Source organism: Natator depressus, chromosome 14 (assembly GCF_965152275.1).
Source record: "Natator depressus isolate rNatDep1 chromosome 14, rNatDep2.hap1, whole genome shotgun sequence".
Classification (NCBI taxonomy): Eukaryota; Metazoa; Chordata; order Testudines; family Cheloniidae; genus Natator; species Natator depressus.
In genome coordinates, this window is record NC_134247.1 from 39,575,612 (window position 1) to 39,594,346 (window position 18,735).

Genomic DNA, 18,735 nt, shown 5'->3' on the forward strand with positions numbered 1-18,735 from the left:
GGCTCCTACACAAATTCTGCCCATCCCACCCCTCTCATTTTCCTGTGTTAGTCCCCTTTTATTGCAGGAAGCAGATTTTTGTCTCAAATGAGGGCAGAGTGAGGGCAGTGGCTTCAGGGGGTGATTTATTATTATTCAAAGAATTTTATTCAATTAATCTTGAAAAGATTTTGGATTCTTAAAGGTTCATTCGTGATCATAGGTGCTTCTCAGCCTCTAGGACAGTGATGGAGTCATAACAGAGGATTCCTCTTAGGGTGTGCATGGGAGGGCTGCTCCCTGGACAATGACAGACCACATATAGCAAGGGAGAGAGATAGAGCCTGTATCTGCACTGCCAGATTCTGTTTCCTGCAGGTCCCTTGATGTTCAAGCCCCGACCCCCCACTATCCCGGGGTCCCACATTCTTACAAGGAACCCCTTGGGTTAGATGTTAGCAGATGTTTTGCTGTGTGTGTGTTCCCTTCATATGCTGCCCCAGCCTTGTGCAGACAGCTAGCACGGCAGACCTTGAGCAAACCACCCAATGACCACAAATTCCGTTAAGGGACGAAGGCGCCAGGCTAGGTTTATTGTCGACAAAGCACGGTAATAGCACCTGGCAGCCTCTATGAGGATACTAAGACTTGTATGCCCACCACTGTGGATGCAGCTCAGTCAGTGGCGGGACTTTCCACTGCCACGTAGGCCGGCCAAAGATACTCCCTCTGAGACACATCTTTATACAGTACCGGATTTACCATAGCACCGGGCCCAAGCTCAGAAGGGGCCCCATAACATTTACTTCCTCCCCTCTCACAGCACTGCAGAAGCGGAACTTCAGAGCAGCAGGGGTCTAGCATGGGAGCTGAGAACCCACGGGGCCCTGGGAACTGTAGTTGCTTGGCCAGCTCCCTGCCAAGAGTGGTCACTTTGGATAGGCTATTACCAGCAGGAGAGTGAGTTTGTGTGTGTGGGTTTGGGGGCGGGGGTGAGAAAACCTGGATTTGTGCTGGAAATGGCCCACCTTGATTTTCATGCACGTTGTAAGGAGAGTTTGTGTGTGTGGTTTTTGGAGGGGGTTGAGGGGGTGAGAGAACTTGGATTCCTGCAGGAAATGGCCCACCTTGATTATCATACACATTGTGAAGAGAGTGGTCACTTTGGATGGGCTATTACCAGCAAGAGAGTGAGTTTGTCTGTGGGGGGGCGGAGGGTGAGAAAACCTGGATTTGTGCTGGAAATGGCCCATCTTGATGATCACTTTAGATAAGCTATTACCAGCAGGAGAGTGGGGCGGGAGGAGGTATTGTTTCATGGTGTCTGTGTATATAATAATGTATTCTGCAATTTCCACAGTATGCATCCGATGAAGTGAGCTGTAGCTCACGAAAGCTCATGCTCAAATAAATTGGTTAGTCTCTAAGGTGCCACAAGTCCTCCTTTTCTTTCTTCTGGTTCCTGGAGTTTCACATTCTCACTCCTGTGAAGAAAACGTCCCATCATCACTCAGCTGCTCTGTACACACGTCATCCCAGAACCACCACCAAGGATATAAGAGCAATGAACATAGGAAACACACCTGCTCAATGTGCTTTTCACATCCTGAAAGGAAAAAGAGAATCAATGTCCTGTATTAACACAATGTGCATAAAACTGAGTGAGTCTCACTCTGGGCATCAAACTTTCATCTTGAAAATAGATCAACCCTCCCAGGCGTCACTGTTTTGAACACTTGTTTCATTAATGTAGGCGAGACAGGATTTTAGCTAAAGGGTTCTCCCTTCTAGGGACAAAACCCAGTATCTGTGTTTATCACCTGCGTTGGGGCCAATGTTCTGGGGTCAGAGCAGTGAGGGGTTTAGCTCGGTATCATTTTTGTATCATCCATCTAATCTCCCACGGCCTCACTATATCTCCATGAGGAGAATTCCCCTCTAACATGAACTGTGATATTTTGGAACTCATGGAGCCCTTAGCCTGATCTGTTTGTCAGTAAACCACAGAACATATTTCCTCTAATTGTTGGAATCCAGACCCAAGGATCTGAGTTATAATTCTGGATGGGTGGAGAATTTTAATGCCATCTCACCTTTAGCAGCTTGACAATGGGTTGTTGACACTTCTCCTCTATCTCTGTGATCAGCTGCTGCAGAGAGGAGCTTTGCTGGGAGAGTTTAATCAAATTTTCCTGTAGTCTCTGCAGAGTCTCCCTCTCCTCCTCCTCCAGTCTCTGCAGAAGCAGCTGCTCCTCCTCTCTCAGCAGTGTGTGCAGTTTGTTAAATTCACCTGAAATCATCTCTCTCTTATTCTTCACGTTCCCCTTGAGATAGAAAAATAGGAAAGGCACAGAGAAAACGTGAGCCAGATGTTGAGTTACACGGACTGGGCCTCTGCCCATGAAACAGGGGATATTAGATCAGTTTCAGGTTTGTCAGGATATTTACTTTTTTGGGAAACGTACCATAAAGGGTTTGTTTTAGTTCAGAGTTAATATGGCCAGTTCCATAGTGGGGTTGTCTAGGGTGCTTTCTAAAGATGCAGTATATTATTGCAGGTGGCATGGGATGGACACAGTACAGTGGGGAGAAATCAAGGGGACAGTAAAGATTTACAGGGGGCTATACAGGGCGTCCGTGGCGGGATTTGGGTGCCAAGTGCTGGGCACTCAGACACCAAGGGGAGCCATTGCCGCGGGATGTGGGTGGTGATCCTTCTTTGACAACCTGCTCCCAGGGCTGCAAAGTTCAGGACCTAGGGCTGGTGCTAATAGTCCTTTGGGTGCCATCCTGGGGCTCACATGGGTGTTGGGCGCCCAGGGCATTGTCAGGGCTGGCTTTGGCCTCACCCAGCCTGGCCGAGTGCCCCATGCCCATGTGCCCAGTGCCCCTGGGATCGCAGCCTTTAGGGAGCCCTCTAGGCTCACACAGCAGCGAGTTGCTGATGCCAGCTGTGTCCCCTACCTGCTCTCTGAAAGGAGCCGTGGGAACGATGCTGAGCCAGTGCTGATCCTGGCAGGGGGAGGGGCTGGCTTCTCTGCACTGGCCTCTCTAGTTCCCCTGCAGCTCAGCCCAGAGGTGCTGGGTGAACCTGGGGGGAGCCTGCCCCCCAGTGTGACTCGGGCCACAGTGATGTTGGGAAAAGTCCCTCTTCCTCTCCCTGAGATGCCAACAGGGCCAGGGGCTTCAGGAACTTCCCCAGCCCCTGCACCCTGCCCCCAGAGCCCTCCTCCCTGAAACCCCAGTATGTGCGCCCCCAGCCCTTCCCCCCACGAGTCTGTGCCCTGTGCTGACCCCCCTCCCCTTCCCTGTGCAGGGCTCTAACCCGTCTCTCTGTCCGGCTCACCTGCGTGGTGGGGGAGGGGCCATGCCCAGTGTCTGTGTCTGAAGATGCAGCTGCTTGAGCACTGTAACGTCCACCTCCTACCTCTGCCCCGGCTGACCCGAGACACCAGCACAGCCCTCCAGCACCCCTGGGTCCCTCTGCCAATGGGCTTTGGACACCCACTCATCCCCCAGACCACCCTCACACCGCCCTTGGGAGCGCTGCAGCCACAGGGCACTCAGACAACTCGGGTACAGCCCTGACAAACCCCAGACCCCTCAGGAGCCCGTGTTGGCACCTGCCTGAGGCTTTCTGCATATGGCCTGGACCCTGCAAAGGGCCGTGGGCCTGCAGCCTCCTTCCCCTCCTGCCCCCTGGAAGCTGTTGAGTTACAGCTAATACGAGTCATGCAAGTATTATAATATCCCCTAATGTCTCCCCCCATCAGACACAGACAGCGCATCCTTCATGGGGGCCTGTCACCTCCCGGGCCCTGCTCCTGCCCGTGGGGATACTCCCCACCTGGCTCAGGCCCATGACGGCCCCTCTCAGTGGGTGACTGGCTGCCCCTGCTGGGCCTCATCTCACAGTTGCTGGGGCTGCAGTTACTCTGCACCGAGTGACACTGATCATTGGGCCGTGACCTCTGGTGCTGTGGGACGTAACTTGCTCTCACTGGGCGATAATCAAGGGTTTCAGAACCACCCCAGTGACTGTCTCAAGGTGCAGCCACCTCCATGGTGCCGGCTGGGATCTTTGCCAGACACATTCAACACCGCTGTTAATTGTAATGCACCTAAATCCCTATTGTCTGAGGAACTGAGCACCAACTGCTTCCGGTGCGGGCAGTGGGAGCTGCTGCGGTTCTGTCCTCTGGTAATGGGCCCACTTCCGCTGGGCTCTAAATACAGCTTCAGATGCAGAACCAGGGGCACCCAGCTCTGAGCATTTCAGCTCTTGTAAATGGCCATTTTTATCTGACTAATGGGACACAGGCTTCTCCTCTCCTCCCTGCTGCTGGCATCTTCCTCACACCCCCCACGCTCTCTGCAGGGATTTCACTGTAAAAGGCAGGTGAACCGGAACAGACATTTTGTCCCATGGGTTCATCACCTGCTACAGACGAGCACAGGTAAAATCACAGTAACAATAGCAGGTGTCTGGGATGAAGTGGCCACGTGATGGCAACAGAGGCTGTGAGGTGGCCGAACGCTGCCTGGCTTTACACTGACCTGCCCCTGGCTCTGCTCACTCAGGGCGTGTCCACACTGCAATGAAGATGTGACAGCACCGTGTGTAGACACACCCCAGCTAGCTTTGATCGAGCGAGCTCGGGCACTAGTAGCTATGAAGCTGCAGCAGCATGGGCTGTTCACGCCCACCCAGACCCCTGGGTGTCACTCAGGGACTAGCCCGCAGCTAGCTGTTGGGGCCATGTAGACACACCCCTGGGGCAGATTTTCCACAGAGCTCCACACTTGACACTGGGTTTGATGTTCAGAAGAGCTCAGCTCCCAGCATTCCCCCAGCCCAGCCAGCTGAGCGAATCTGAACCTCACCCATGGGGGCAAATCCTCCTCCCAGCTCCAGTGTCTGGCCCAGGCACTGGGCAGATTCATTGCAGGGACTGTGGGAGCAGGGCGAGAAGGAACAATCTGTTTCCTCCAGGCTGCAGAGAAGCTGCAGAGCTTTGTCATGGAGGCCACTGAAAACCGATGGCTGGAGCAGCCGACACACCCTCCCCACCTGCAGGAGGGAAACAGGATCCATGGAATAGTGAAAACACTGCACCCAGTATGGAGAATTTGCCCCATCTGAGATCTCAGGGGTGGGTCTGAACCACTGTACAAGGGCCAGGAACTGCCCCTCCTCCGGCTACAGGAGCTGCTGCGCTGAGATCCCCACCGGAGACACAGCCTGATGCTGCCAGCACCCTGGATGGCAGGGACCACAGGCCAGGGGAGGCTGAGCCTCCCCAAACAGGATGCAGCGCCCCTCCCTTTGGAGGCAGGCTGCAGACCGGCTGCCTTGGGAGTGCTGCCTGCACCCCGCCCAGAGCCCTCGCTCCCGCTCTTCCCCCGAACCCCGCAGCACCCGCCACTTGCCCCCCGTCAGCTGTGTGGGGGGCTCCGCCACTTGCTCCTCTCCGCCCCTCCCCCATCATTGGGCGGGGTGATGATCTGGGCGCCGGGGAGGTTCCGGCACTCATGCCCGGCCTCCCCAAATGCCAGAGGCATGCGCCCCCCCATGGCTGGAACCAAGCCTGTGCCACGGAGCAAACAACTAGAGCAGGTTCATAACCTCATCCTGGAGCATTACAGCCCCATCATTCCTGGGAACGCTGCAGGGGGAAGGGCTCAGCGAGGAATAAACCCGGACACCCACCTGCCACTCTGTGGTTTTCTCCTCCTCTTTCGACATCAGAGCCAGGGCCACTTCCAGCTCCTTCCTCAGAGGGCCCAGGGCTCCCTGGAGTTTCACCTGCAGGGGCATCGTGTGCGAGAAACGGCCATTAGTCCGCCTGTCTGATGGGTGGACAGTACTATCCATATTGGCATTTCATACAGGAGCAGTAAAATACCCTGGAAGCGAGCAGCTGACTTGGCTCTGCCGGCCCCAAAGGCCTCATGGGAGCAGAGAGGCCAGTCTCAGAGCAGGGGCTCTGCTTCGTGCAGACACTCGGGACTTCTCAAGTCCTGTGTTTTAGCTAAAGTTTCCCATCCCTGAGCACAGGCCAGAGGGGAAGCAGCTGGGAAGCTTCTGAACGATCCCTCCTGCCAGTGAGAGTGAAGAGGCTGGGACAGCACCTCGTTCCACTGTACTCCAGACCCAGGCCAGGAACAAGACCCCACTGTGCTCTCGTCTGTCCAGGCGCCCATGTGGCCTCCCTCAGGCAGCAGCTGAGCACCTGAGCCAGTGCAGTCCCGTTAACTGTACACGGTGAAGCTGTGATGTGGCTGGAGGTCAGTGAGAAACAGGGAACACACTCGATCTGGGGGAATGGGCCACCCACAGTTATAACGGCTCCAGAGCTGTAATAACCCAGGGCTCTCTTCCCCTTTGACAGCGTGTGATTCATTCACACAGCACAGCAACGTGCTCCTGCCCCCCCCAGCCCCGCTCTGTGCAACACCCCTGGCAGCCCCCCAGAGTCCCCTCCTGAGCCCCCCGCCAGAGATCTCCTCATTTCACTCTCTCTCTTTTCTATGAGCCCTCGAGTTCTCTCCTCCTCCTCCCTGCCCAAGGGCCAAGGCTGAAGCTGCTGCTGAGAGCTCCTGGGGTGCTGTTCAGCTGACACCCCTGGGGTGCTGCTGCAGGGAAGCAGGAAGGGAGGGAGGGAGCCAGCCGGGGCTAGTGAGAGACAGGATGAAGAAAAGCAGCCTTTGCATCAGAAAAAGAGCTTCATAAATGAAAAGGGATCAGAAAGGGCACACAGGGGTTGGGGGGAGGGATGTGGCTGGATTCTTTGAAGCTCCACCCACAAATAAGCTCCGCCCATGTGAGTCACCAAAAGGAGACACCATGATCTGTTCACAGTAGATGGTGCAATGTTCACAACAGGATGGAGTTGCTGATGGGCTCCAAGGGGCTCCTGGGGCCTGCCTCCCCTCATGGGGCTAGAATATACTCCTGGGCTCTGCTGGACTCTCTGGGCCGGGTCCTTCTTTACTGGGGGGAACAGAAGAGGTGGCATCTCCCAAACATCACCCGCTTGTGGCACCGGAAGGAGGTGTCACTGGCAATAAATGGTCCTGAGCTGCAATTCTCCCTCTCCGCTCGCACAGGGGAACAAAATAATTAACAGTGTTGGTATTTAAATGATCAGTTCTCCAGTCTGAAGGTAACACACTCACAAAGACTGGCCTGCAGCTCTTGTGATTTAAACCTCACTGATTGCTAACACCACCTGTTGTGTAAAAAGTCCCCTTCTTTCGGCAGTGGAAGCTGGGTTTAAAAAGCATTCAGAATCTCAGAGAAAAGTTTCCCACAGAAGATATCTTTTAAGACTTGATATTCTGATTCTGCTGCCACACTGCCAGATCATTCATTTTGTTACAGCATCTCCCGTACAATGAAGGCTTTACAGAGCTGAGTGATGCACCACACCTGTGACAGGCAACTTCCAGTGAAATCAGCCTGTAATTAAAATCCAAAGTTATTACCCATTAAACTTGACAGGAATTCCCTACCTTGTACTCCTGGGCAACCTCCTCTATGGGAACCACCGTGTGAGCTCTGTGAGCCCGGGACAGATGGCAAATCACACAGACAGAAGTTTGATCCTCTTCACAGAACGGTTTCAGAGTCTCCTGGTGTTCCCCACACACCCCGTCCCCTCCTGCTCCCTTCGCTGCCTGTAAACTCAGCCGCTTGGCGATTTCTACAACATTTGCCAGCTGCCTGTTGGGCCTGAGGTTTCTCTGTTGCACAGTTTCTCTGCACTGAGGGCAGGAGGCGGCTGTGTCGGGTCCCTCCCAGCACTGGGCGATGCAGGCTCGGCAGAAATTGTGCCCACACTCCAGAGTGACAGGGTCTGTGAAATACTCCAGACAGACGGGACATGTCGCTTCCTCCTGGAGACTTTCCAAGGGGTTCTCTGCAGCCATGGCTCCCTCCGGGCAGTGGAACAGGGGTAGTTTCACTTTCCTGAGCTCAGAAATATGCCCCGCCTGCAGCAGCAACAGCTGGGTGTTTCCCTTCCTGGAACTGACTCAGGCTGTTTGCTGAGCTGGAGCCAGATCACTGGGAACATTCCAGCCTTGGAAGCTTTGGTGAGAAATGTCCCAAAAAGGCTCCGATCCTGCAATCAGCCCCCTCTGCCGGTGTCTGTGTGTGGGGCGGGGGGTCACTAGGGCCTCACATGGACATCAGCATCCCCCTGTCCTGATGAGCTCACAGAACTGCGTGTCTAAGGAGTGATATTTAGGCTTGGCAGAATTCATTTAGTTTAATATGTAATTTTGACAGATAAGATTAATATTTATTTGCAGGAATTTGTTTGTATTTATCTATTTAAACTTTCACAGTTTCAATTTTTGTCAATATTATTATTCACAGTTGTGGGAAATTGGGGGCGGGGTCAGACAATATTTTAGTCAGACAATAATTATTTTATGACAGTGGACAAGGAGATTCAAAAAGTTAAAAAGTGTAACTGTTAAAACACAAATTGTCAACATCACATGTCAAAACATACGAAGTAAATCTCCTTAAATCAAACTCTAGTAAGTTCTCAAGCAGCATTTTTCTGACTGTGCCCATTTGTAAATTTCAGTTATTATCAGTGGAAACGTTTTTCCATGGTTTATATGTGTACAGTGAAATCATGACATCTGGCGATAACATCTAATCCTTCCAAGTCTAGGGATATTAAATTCACAGGCCAAAAACTTGGTTAAGCTAGAATCAATGTTTCAAAGGCCTGATTCTGACATACACTAAGATAGTTCTGCCTCAGTGTGAAGGAGACGCAGTGTCAAAAGTGTTGCCAACATTCATGATTTTATAATGAGTCTCGAGAACATAAGAATGGCCAGACTGGGTCAGACCGATAGTCCATCTAGCTCAGTGTCCTGTCTTCTGACAGTGGCCAATGCCAGGTGCTTCAGAGGGAATGAACAGAACAGGCAATCATCAAGAGATCCATCCCTTGTCACCCATTCCCAGCTTCTAGCAAACAGAGACTAGGGACACTTCAGAGCACAGTTTTGCCGGCTATTTGGTGTGTTTGTTAAAGCCCCAGCTCCTGGAAGCATGTGACGAGATGAGACTCTTGGCTTTTGTTTCCTAAACAAAGGAAGTTTCTGGTTCTCTTGGTTGCAGAAAAAAACGATAAAAATGTGATCTCAGTGCAGCCTAAAGGGCTGAGAAGCCAGAAGGCAAATCGAAAAAAACTCAACGTTTCTTATCATTTTTATTTTTATGTCTCATAAAAGCAATTGCGTCATTTTGGGGGTTCTGACTTATGATTTTCAAAAGTTTGGGGTTGGCAATCCTGTGCCACTGAGAACTCAGGCCTTAAATCTCTATCTGCTACCCCTGGAAAACCCCCTAATTTAGTGCCATCATTTATCTAAAACAGCACAGTTAATAGAAAGAGAGCGCAAGGTGTGGGAATGCACAGGGAGTCCGGCTGTGGGCCCAAGCAGCAAATGAGCACAGGCCCCCTGGAGTAATGGTGAAGTAAAGAGATAAATTAGAATGTTCATTTTTATATTTAGGTCCTGTCATAAATATAAAGGGAAGGGTAAACCCCTTTAAAATCCATCCTGGCCAGAGGAAAAATCCTCTCACCTGTAAAGGGTTAAGAAGCTAGGATAACCTCACTGGCACCTGACCAAAATGACCAATGAGGAGACAAGATACTTTCAAAAGCTGGGAGGAGGGACAAACACAAAGGGTCTGTCTGTGTGATGTTTTTGCTGGGGACAGAACAGGAATGGAGTCTTAGAATTTAATAAGTAATCTAACTAGATATGCGTTAGATTATGATTTCTTTAAATAGCTGAGAAATTAAGCTGTGCTGAATAGACTGGATATTCCTGTCTGTGTGTCTTTTTGTAACTTAAGGTTTTGCCTAGAGGGATTCTCTATGTTTTGAATCTAATTACCCTGTAAGGTATTTACCATCATGATTTTACAGAGGTGATTCTTTTTATTATTACTTCTATTTTACTGTTCCTTCTATTAAAATTCTTCTTTTCAAGAACTGAATGCTTTTTTCAGTGCCCTAAGATCCAAGGGTTTGGGTCTGTGGTCGCCTATGCAAATTGGTGAGGATTTTTACCAAACCTTCCCCAGGAAGTGGGGTGCAAGGTTTTGGGGAGGATTTTGGGGGGTAAGATGTTTCCTAACAACACTTTCCCAGAAACCCGGTTAAACGTTTGGTGGTGGCAGTGGAAGTCCAAGGGCAAAGGGTAAAATAATTTGTGCCTTGGGGAAGTTTTAACCTAAGCTGGTAAATGTAAGCTTAGGAGGTTTTCATGCAGGTCCCCACATCTGTACTCTAGAGTTCAGAGAGGGGAAGGAACCTTGACAGGTCCTTAGAGCTTTTGCTGGAGACAAGAGGCCTGAAAACAAACTGATCACTGCAAAGGCAGTACAGCCAGCACCACGTAATCAAAAATCTTGAGGTTGGCTGAAGGAAACATGAGGGTTTTTCTTGTAAAAAAAAATTACAATCTGGAGTTTTTGTTTGTTTCTGAGCGTTCATGATTCACTCTGGTCACATTCTCAACTTTTTCTACTGAGCCATGAGAGAAAGAAAGTGACCTTTGTTAAAGTGAGAGCTGAGATTGTCACGTAATCACAGGATTCCAGGAGCTGGGGTGTTAAGAGAAACACAAGCTAGTGAAAAGAAAAGGAGTACTTGGGGCACCTTAGAGACTAACAAATTTATTTGAGCATAAGCTTTCGTGAGCTACAGCTCCCTTCATTGGATGCATGCAGTGGAAAATACAGTGGGGCGATTTTATATACACAGAGAACATGAAACAATGGGTGTTACCATACACCCTGTAACGAGAGTGATCAGGTAAGCTGAGCCATTACCAGCAGGAGAGGAAAAAAAACCTTTTGTAGTGATAATCAAGGTGGGCCATTTCCAGCAGTTGACAAGAATGTGTGAGGAACAGTGGTGGGGCGGGAGGGGGGGAGAAGAAATAAACATGGGGAAATAGTTTTACTTTGTGTAATGACACATCCACTCCCAGTCTTTATTCAAGCCTAATTTAATGGTGTCCAGTTTGCAAATTAATTCCAATTCAGCAGTCTCTCGTTGGAGTCTGTTTTTGAAGATTTTTTTTGTTGAAGAGTTGCCACTTTTAGGTCTGTGATCGAGTGACCAGAGAGATTGAAGTGTTCTCCGACTGGTTTTCGAATGTTATAATTCTTGAAGTCTGATTTGTGTCCATTTATTCTTTTATGTAGAGACTATCCGGTTTGGCCAACTGCTGGAAATGGCCCACCTTGATTATCACTACAAAAGGGTTTTTTTTCTCTCCTGCTGGTAATAGCTCACCTTACCTGATCACTCTCGTTACAGGGTGTATGGTAACACCCATTGTTTCATGTTCTCTGTGTATATAAAATCTCCCCACTGTATTTTCCACTGCAAGCATCTGATGAAGTGAGCTGTAGCTCATGAAAGCTTATGCTCAAATAAATTTGTTAGTCTCTGAGGTGCCACAAGTCCTCCTTTTCTTTCTGCGGATACAGACTAACACGGCTGCAACTCTGAAACAAGCTAGTGAAAGTGTCAGTGTGAAATCAGGAAAGCTTGTGACAACCCTAATATGATGATTTTGTGATTTGATGTGGACAGGAAACAGCTGCACTTCTAGCAATGGCAGGTCCTTACCTGGCCCCCATCACTGCACTGTCTGAGCACCTCACAAACCCCAATGTGCTTAGCCTCCCCATACTGCTGTGCAGAGATAACCCATACCTGTCCATGGAGTGAGGGCAGTGCCTTCAGCTGATGCTACTGAACATGCTCAGTCTGTGTGAGCGTATTCAATACCAGCCAAGCAGCAAATCTGGGAGACACATAACCCCATGTGCCCCCTGTCCCCCAGCCTCTGCTGCTGTGAGATGGGGAAGAGCTGTTTCTCCCATTTTAGAAGAGGGGAAATTCAGGCCCAGATGGAGTACGTGACTTGTCTGACTTCACACAGAGCAGGGAATGGAACCTGGGTCTGCTTAGCGCCTTCACTACTGGGCAAACCTTTTCCTCTGCAGCCAGAACCAGGCAGAAGAGAATAAGGAGACAGATGGACACGGACATACACATGCAGAGTTTGTCTGATAATCATCTCATTGACCCTCCCCATAGTTACTAGGCCAGTCTGTACAGTCAGGTGATGTCACCAGTCTTTGATGGGGTCTTTCAGGGGGTCTCTACTTTCTTTATATAAACTTTAAATAAACTGGTTAGTCTCTAAGGTGCCACAAGTACTCCTTTTCTTTTTACGAATACAGACTAACACAGCTGTTACTCTGAAACCTACTTTCTTTAGTTATCCCTTGATCAAGACAGGACTGTCTGGGACACCAGTATTAGCCCTTTGCTGTCTAAGCCCTTTCTGTGAATGTACCCCTTCCCTGTGCTCTCTCCTTTTATAGCAGGCCTTTGTTCCTTATTGGTTGCAGCTGTGGGTGCCTGCCTCCTTGATTGGCAGTTGAGGCAGGTTCATGGGGGCATGGTCAGGCTGTTTCCCTGCAAGCAGGAGAGGCTCCCTTCTCCTGACAAACCTCTGCTGAGAGGAGCATGGAGCTGCTGTAGCGGTGAGCAAGTCCCAGTTAGTTTCTCTTGGGCCAGGCTCCCCCGTTCCCTTGCTGGCTGCGTGGCCCCCTTTGCTAGTTGCTGTAGCTGCTTGGGGGGCTTTGCTGGCCTGCCTGTTGGCAGGGGAGTGGAGAGGGGCCCCCCTTTTCCTTCTTGTTTGGGGTCTTTCCTGGCTCTGGCTGCTGTTGGCCTGGTGCTCTTCCGCCTGGTGAGGAGATGAGGGAGCTGCTTTAGGGCAGTGTTTGGGGTCTTTGCAGCTTGCTGTGAGGAGGGGGGGAGTTTGTGCTACTGCTGGGCCTTTTTCATCTTGGTCCCATGGGTGGTGGCTAGAGTGGTTGCTGTGGGGGAATAGGGGGAGGTGTAGTACCCTCCCCCTGGTTCACCCCCCTCCCCCCCCTTTCTGCTACCACCTCTGCTGCCACTCCCTTTCCTGCCCCATTTACTGCTAGGGGCTTTTCCACACTTGCCCCAGCTGCCTGGCTCCCCTGCTTACTCGCCCAGGGCGTTGCAGCAGGCGAGGTTCATTGTTCTTGCACCCGTGGGCTCACTTTTCCTTTCCTTCCTTGGCAGTTTTCTCCCTCCCTGGGTTGCATTAGGCTGATGGGATCCTTTCCCCTCTGCCTTGCCCACTGTCCTGTCCTTGCAGCTGTTTGTCCCCTTTCCCTTTGCTGCTTGCCCCACCCACCCCCCCTTCTAGCCACCCTGTTTGCTCTGTTTCCTGTGGAGCCTCTTTCTTTGTTGGTCCCTGGTTAGTTTGCTTGCCTGCCCTTGTCCCATGGTGCAGGTGTTGTTGCCAGCCCCATTTCCCCTTTTTCAGTTTGGTTGCCCTTGAGCCCACCCTGTTTTTCTGTTCCCTGCCTGTGGCATACTTGTCCCCGTCCCCCCCTTCATTCTGGTCCCTTCCTGTTCCCCCCCCCCCCCCCGGTTTACCCTTTTTGCCTGCGTGCCCCCGTTCCTTTTGTAGGCGCTTAGAATTCCCCTCCCTCCCTCGGTTATTCCCCTCAAGGAGGCTCCCTTCCCCCCCTTAGTGCAGCCAGGGGAACTGGTTTCTTCCTCCTGAGCTGGGCGTTGTGTTCCTTGTTTCCTGTGTCCCTTTCTGTGGGTGCCCCCCCGCCCTGCTTTCAGCCGAGCGACGGGGGTGTGGTCGCCATTTTCTCCCCTTTCCCTCCATTCCCTTTGTTCCCTGCCCGAGTGGCTGTCCCGAGCCTCCCTTCCTGGGGTGGGAGATTCAGGGGGTGGGACTTCCCTGGACGCCCCTGCTGTTCCCTCTCAGTCTCCCTTCCCACCCGCCCTGGCGCTGGCTGCCTCGACCACCGCCACCGGCTCAACTGCCAGCGCCACCACCGAAGCCCGACGATGGCGGCGGCCACGGATTCTGCTGCTGCTCCCTTGGCCGCTGGGCAGGGCTGGGGGAGGAAGAAGAGCAGGTCCCCACCCAGAAGGCGAAACCTCCCGTGGGGGTGGTCCCCTCTCCTGCTGCAGCCCTGCTGACCGCCGTGGCCCCCTTGTCCCCGACCCATGGTTTCCTCCACCGCCCCTGGAGATGCTGATCCTTTGGCCCCCAGGGTGTAGGCCCAGGTAGCTGCGACCCCTCTGCTCGCTGCCTGCTCCAGCCGCCTCTGCCCAACGGCCCTTATGTCCGTGTAACTTACATCAGTCAGGGGGTTGGTCTATTCGCACCCCTGAGCAACATAAATTCTGCCGACTTCAGCTGTCGTGTGGACACAGCCTCAGGCACTTATCTTTGGGAGAGGAGCATGGTTTAGATATGACCCTGTTGTTAGCATCTCCCATTGGCTAGTTTAGATGGCTCCCCACCTAGCGTGCTGGCTCTTGTGGATGGCATTGTAAGGCACCTAAGTGAGACTAGGCATCTAAGTCAGGCTGTGGGGGTCGCAGTGTTCTTCTTGTGATGTTCTAGGCACCGAAAAATTAGGAGCAGGTGATGCTCAGCATTGTAACACCTAAGTCCCTTCATGGATCCCACCCCCAGTCATTTACATTAGAAGCTCACAGAAAGCAAAGACCCAGATCTGGCCAAAGGTGGGGTGTCTCCTTTTTCTCCCTTTAGATCCCATCTTTAGCTCATGGCCACCCTAGGAGAACGGGTAGGTGTTTTTTTTTTTTTTTTTTTTTTCAATGCAGTAGCAAACACAAGGCAGTGATCTCATTACACAGTCCCCGTGGAGATGAGGCAAGTGATGCTTTCACCTTCAGTAGCTACACTGAGGTGATCGTTCACCCTCCCAAACACCCCCCAACCCACAGAATTTTTCTTGACCAGTTACACTGAGGTGAAACCACCACTTGCCTTGTCTACACCCAGATTGTACAATGAGAGAGAGAAACCTGCATCCTAGTGTAGACAAATCCCCAGAGGCTGTCTCAGCAAATGCTGATGGGCAGAAGAAATGCGAACAACTTATTTTGTATCTCTTTAGCCACCACTGAATAAATTCAACACCTCTGGAAACAAAGAGGAGAGTCAGCACCATGTGTTCAGCCTCCTCTCCACTGACCCCAGCTGAGGAAGTCCTGATTGACATGGCTATAGCCTGCACAAGAGAGAGCACAGGCTGGATAGCAGCAAAACCCCAGCTCCCATTCCAGGGACATGCAGGTATTTTCCCTGTTGGTGCTGGGGGAACACAACCAGCTAGGGAAGCAAATCCCACAACTCTACCCCCAACAATTACAGCTGGAAAATTCAAAAGGGACAAATCAGAATTGTCTTTCATGCTTTATTTACTGTAAATACCCCTCAGAGTACAAAGGAGTTTTTTTGAAGCAGCTTCAATCATCACAACAATGGAAAAGAGACCCACAGGTTTTAGGAACAGTTACTTTTGTTGCCATTTTAGTGTAATTAAAGTCAAGGAAGTAACATATGAAATTAATGAGTGACAGTCTCAACTTCAGTGACGCTTTATAAATCTTTGTCCCTCTTGTGTTCCCTTTTCTTCTCCCTTCTCCGTCATACTGTTCATTTTGACTCAACATTTTTCTAGCCCTCATTTCCCATTCCTGTTTATTTCTCTGTGTCTTCCACTCTCCTCTGATCCCTGTCACAGCAGATCCTTCCCCTTCATGTTCTCCATTCGTTCCCCTGAGTTTATCCCTTCAGCTCTCGTTGTCTTTGGCCATTCCCCTCTTCACAGTGTTTTCCTTTCCTTGGTTTGATACCCCTTTCTCCAGGACTCTGTTTATTTTGTTTTACTTGATCTTTTCCTTTTGTTTTCTCTGTTTCCTCTGGTTCAGCCCAGCCTGCGCCCTCCCCAACCTGTGACTCGCATTGTTGCCAACCCTAGAACTTAAAAATCATGAGTCAGAACCCAAAATCATGAAATTGACCCCCCCCCCCCAAAAAAAACCAAACCATGAGGGCTCAAAACAATATATAACGTATCCTGGTTTATCTTCTTCTGATTTTTTTGAACTCTCCCTGCCCATCCCTCGTGTGACAATTACAGTGTTACTGGCTCTCCCATAGTGCCAGGGGAAGGTGATCTGGGCCCCTGTGGCAGGAGCTCTGGTTGGGAGACCCCAGTGAGATCTAATCTCACAGATTGGTACAAAACGCTCCCTGCTGCTGCGGAGCTTCCTCCAACCCCCCAAACCCTGATTGAGTCATTCTGTGTCCCTGCCACCCCCACATCTGTCTGTCCCCAGCCTGGCTTTTAGTTCTGCCCCCTGCCCAGCCCCCACATCTGCCCCTCAGGGCCCCTCTGCCCATCCTGCATCTCCAGGGGTTCTCCCCCGCCCTGCCCCACACACACTCCTGGGGCTGCAGGGAGGGGGAGGAGCTTGCAGGGGTCATAGAGATGAGGAGCCAGGGGCTGGGTCGATGGGAGTACTCCAGAGACATAGCAACTGGGGTGTGAGAGGCTAGAGATACTAATTTCAGGGTCCCCGGTCTCAGGGACACAGTCTGAGCCAGGATTTGCACACCAGCCAGAGCCAGGGGCGGATTCTCTTCCCAGGGACGGAGCCCGGTGGGAAAGTGAAGATTGGGGGCTTTGTCACCAGCATCAGTAGATGTCACCTGCCCCCAGTCACAGTCCAGACAAACCCAGACCCTGCTGGGAACCTGGCTCAGGGGGTCACAGGGGAGGTGAGAGCCCGGAACTCACCCCCCCACACCTGTGCACAGCCCAGATCCCCCCCAATAAGGGCTACAGCTGATCCGTCCCTTCCTCCCCACAGACTCTCTGGCCACCCCCACAGCCCAGTATCGCCCACTCCCCACCTTCACCTCCCAGCAACGTCTCCCTGAGGTGAATCCCTCGCAGCCCAGTACACAGAGCTCAGAGTCAAATCTCTCAGGGTTGTCACGCAGTCGCTGCCCTGTATTTCCCCATCTCACACTTTTCCCTTCCTCAGACAGGACAAGTTGGGGATGAGCCGTGTCTGGATCCAGAGTCACATTCGCTGGGGGGAGAGAGACAATCAGAGCGTTAGGGGCAGAACGCAGCCCTGGGGGAGGGTTTGATGGTATCCGTGACAGAATCTGCCCCTAGCAGCTCTGAGATCTCAGCACAGGGCTGGGGAGAGTCACTCCCCTGGCAAAGACGGGCCAGTGACAGGGTGAAAGTATCGGCTGGGCCAGGCCTGAGACTCAATCTTTCCCTTCCTTCCCCCACCTCTCCCCAGGGAGGGGACTAGAGACTCTGTGAGCCCCAGAAGATGGCACAACTCAGTGAATATTGAGAGAGCTCCCCTCCCCATCCCCACCTTCAATCCCAGCTGCCCCTGTGCTGGACTTTGGTATGGGGCCTCCCCACTGCACCCTGCCTGCTCTGAAATGTCACAGCTTGGACAGCAACAGGCCACACGGTACCAGGATTGAACATGCCCAGAATTTCACTACAAATCCCTGCAAGCTGCATGGAAACTTTTTAAAGACACCATAATAGAGGTTCACTTTAAATATATACCCCAAATTAAAAAACATAGTAAGAGAACCAAAAAAGAGCCACCATGACTAAACAAAAAAAGGGAAGCAGTAAGAGGCAAAAAGGCATCCTTTAAAAAGTGGAAGTTAAATCCTAGTGAGGAAACTAGAAAGGAGCATAAACTCTGGCAGATGAAGTGCAGAAATATAATTAGGAAGGCCAAAAAAGAATTTGGAGAACAGCTAGTCAAAGATTCAAAAAGTAATCGCAATTTTTTCTTAAATGTACATCAGAAGCAGGAAGCCTGCTAAACAACCAGTGCGGCCACTGGATGATCAAGATGCTAAAGGAGCACTCAAGGATGATAAGGCCATTGCAGAGAAACTAAATGAATTTTTTGCATCTGTCTTCACGGCTGAGAATGTGAGGGAAATTCCCAAACTTGAACCGTTCTTTTTAGGTGACAAATCTGAGGAACTCTGCCAGATTGAGATGGCATTAGAGGAGGTTTTGGAACAAATTGATAAACTAAACAGTAATAAGTAACCAGGACCAGACGGTACTCACCCAAGTGTTCTTAAGGAATTCAAATGAGAAATTGTAGGACTACTAACTGTAGTCTGTAACCTATCATTTGGTACAGAACCTGATTTAAATGATTGGAGGATAGATAATGTGACGCCAATTTTTAAAAAGGGCTCCAGAGGTGACCATGGCAATTACAAGCCAGTAAGCCTGACTTCAGGACTGGACAAACTGGTTGAAAATATAGTAAAGAACAAAATTGTCAGACACATAGATGAATATAATTTGTTGGGGAAGAGTCAACTACCTTCCAGCATATCTACCACTCCTCCCAGTTTAGTGTCATCCGCAAACTTGCTGAGGGTACAATCCACACCATCCTCCAGATCTTAATGAAGATATTGAACAAAACTGGCCCCAGGACCGACCCTTGGGGCACTCCGCTAGATACCGGCTGCCAACTAGACATGGAGCCATTGATCACTACCCGTTAAGCCCGACAATCTAGCCAACTTTCTACCCACCTTGTAGTGCATCCATCCCATACTTCCCTAACTTGCTGACAAGAATACCGTGGGAGACCGTGTCAAAAGCTTTGCTAAAGTCAAGAAATAACAAGTCCACTGCTTTCCCTTCATCCACAGAACCAGTTATCTCATCATAGAAGGCGATTAGATTAGTCAGGCATGACTGGTCCTTGGTGAATCCATGCTGACTGTTCCTGATCACTT

At 51.0% G+C, this 18,735-nt stretch overlaps 1 protein-coding gene and 1 pseudogene across 1 annotated transcript; one reads left to right on the forward strand and one right to left on the reverse strand.

Moving 5' to 3' along the window:
- The window catches only part of LOC141998040 (zinc finger protein RFP-like), a 338,200-nt pseudogene that overhangs the window by 214,468 nt on the left and 104,997 nt on the right, over positions 1-18,735 (forward strand).
- LOC141998538 (E3 ubiquitin-protein ligase TRIM11-like) lies at positions 124-7,951 on the reverse strand. The gene is made up of 5 exons (XM_074971401.1): positions 7,495-7,951; positions 5,690-5,785; positions 2,073-2,303; positions 1,563-1,585; positions 124-1,463 (listed from the first exon to the last, which is right to left on the reverse strand). Exons 1-5 carry the CDS (start codon positions 7,909-7,911, stop codon positions 1,403-1,405), a joined length of 828 nt encoding a protein of 275 aa, XP_074827502.1. The 5' UTR covers positions 7,912-7,951; the 3' UTR covers positions 124-1,402.

Bases quoted from the DNA above. Each gene is read 5' to 3' on its own strand.
- LOC141998538 (XM_074971401.1), bottom strand. From the start codon at position 7,911: ATGGCTGCAGAGAACCCCTTGGAAAGTCTCCAGGAGGAAGCGACATGT. The intron at 1,586-2,072 runs GTGAGATGGCAT...TTTTCCTTTCAG, and splicing joins CCATTGTCAAGCTGCTAAAG to GATGTGAAAAGCACATTGAG. The intron at 1,464-1,562 runs GTGTGTTTCCTA...TTTTCTTCACAG, and splicing joins GTGAAAAGCACATTGAGCAG to GAGTGAGAATGTGAAACTCC.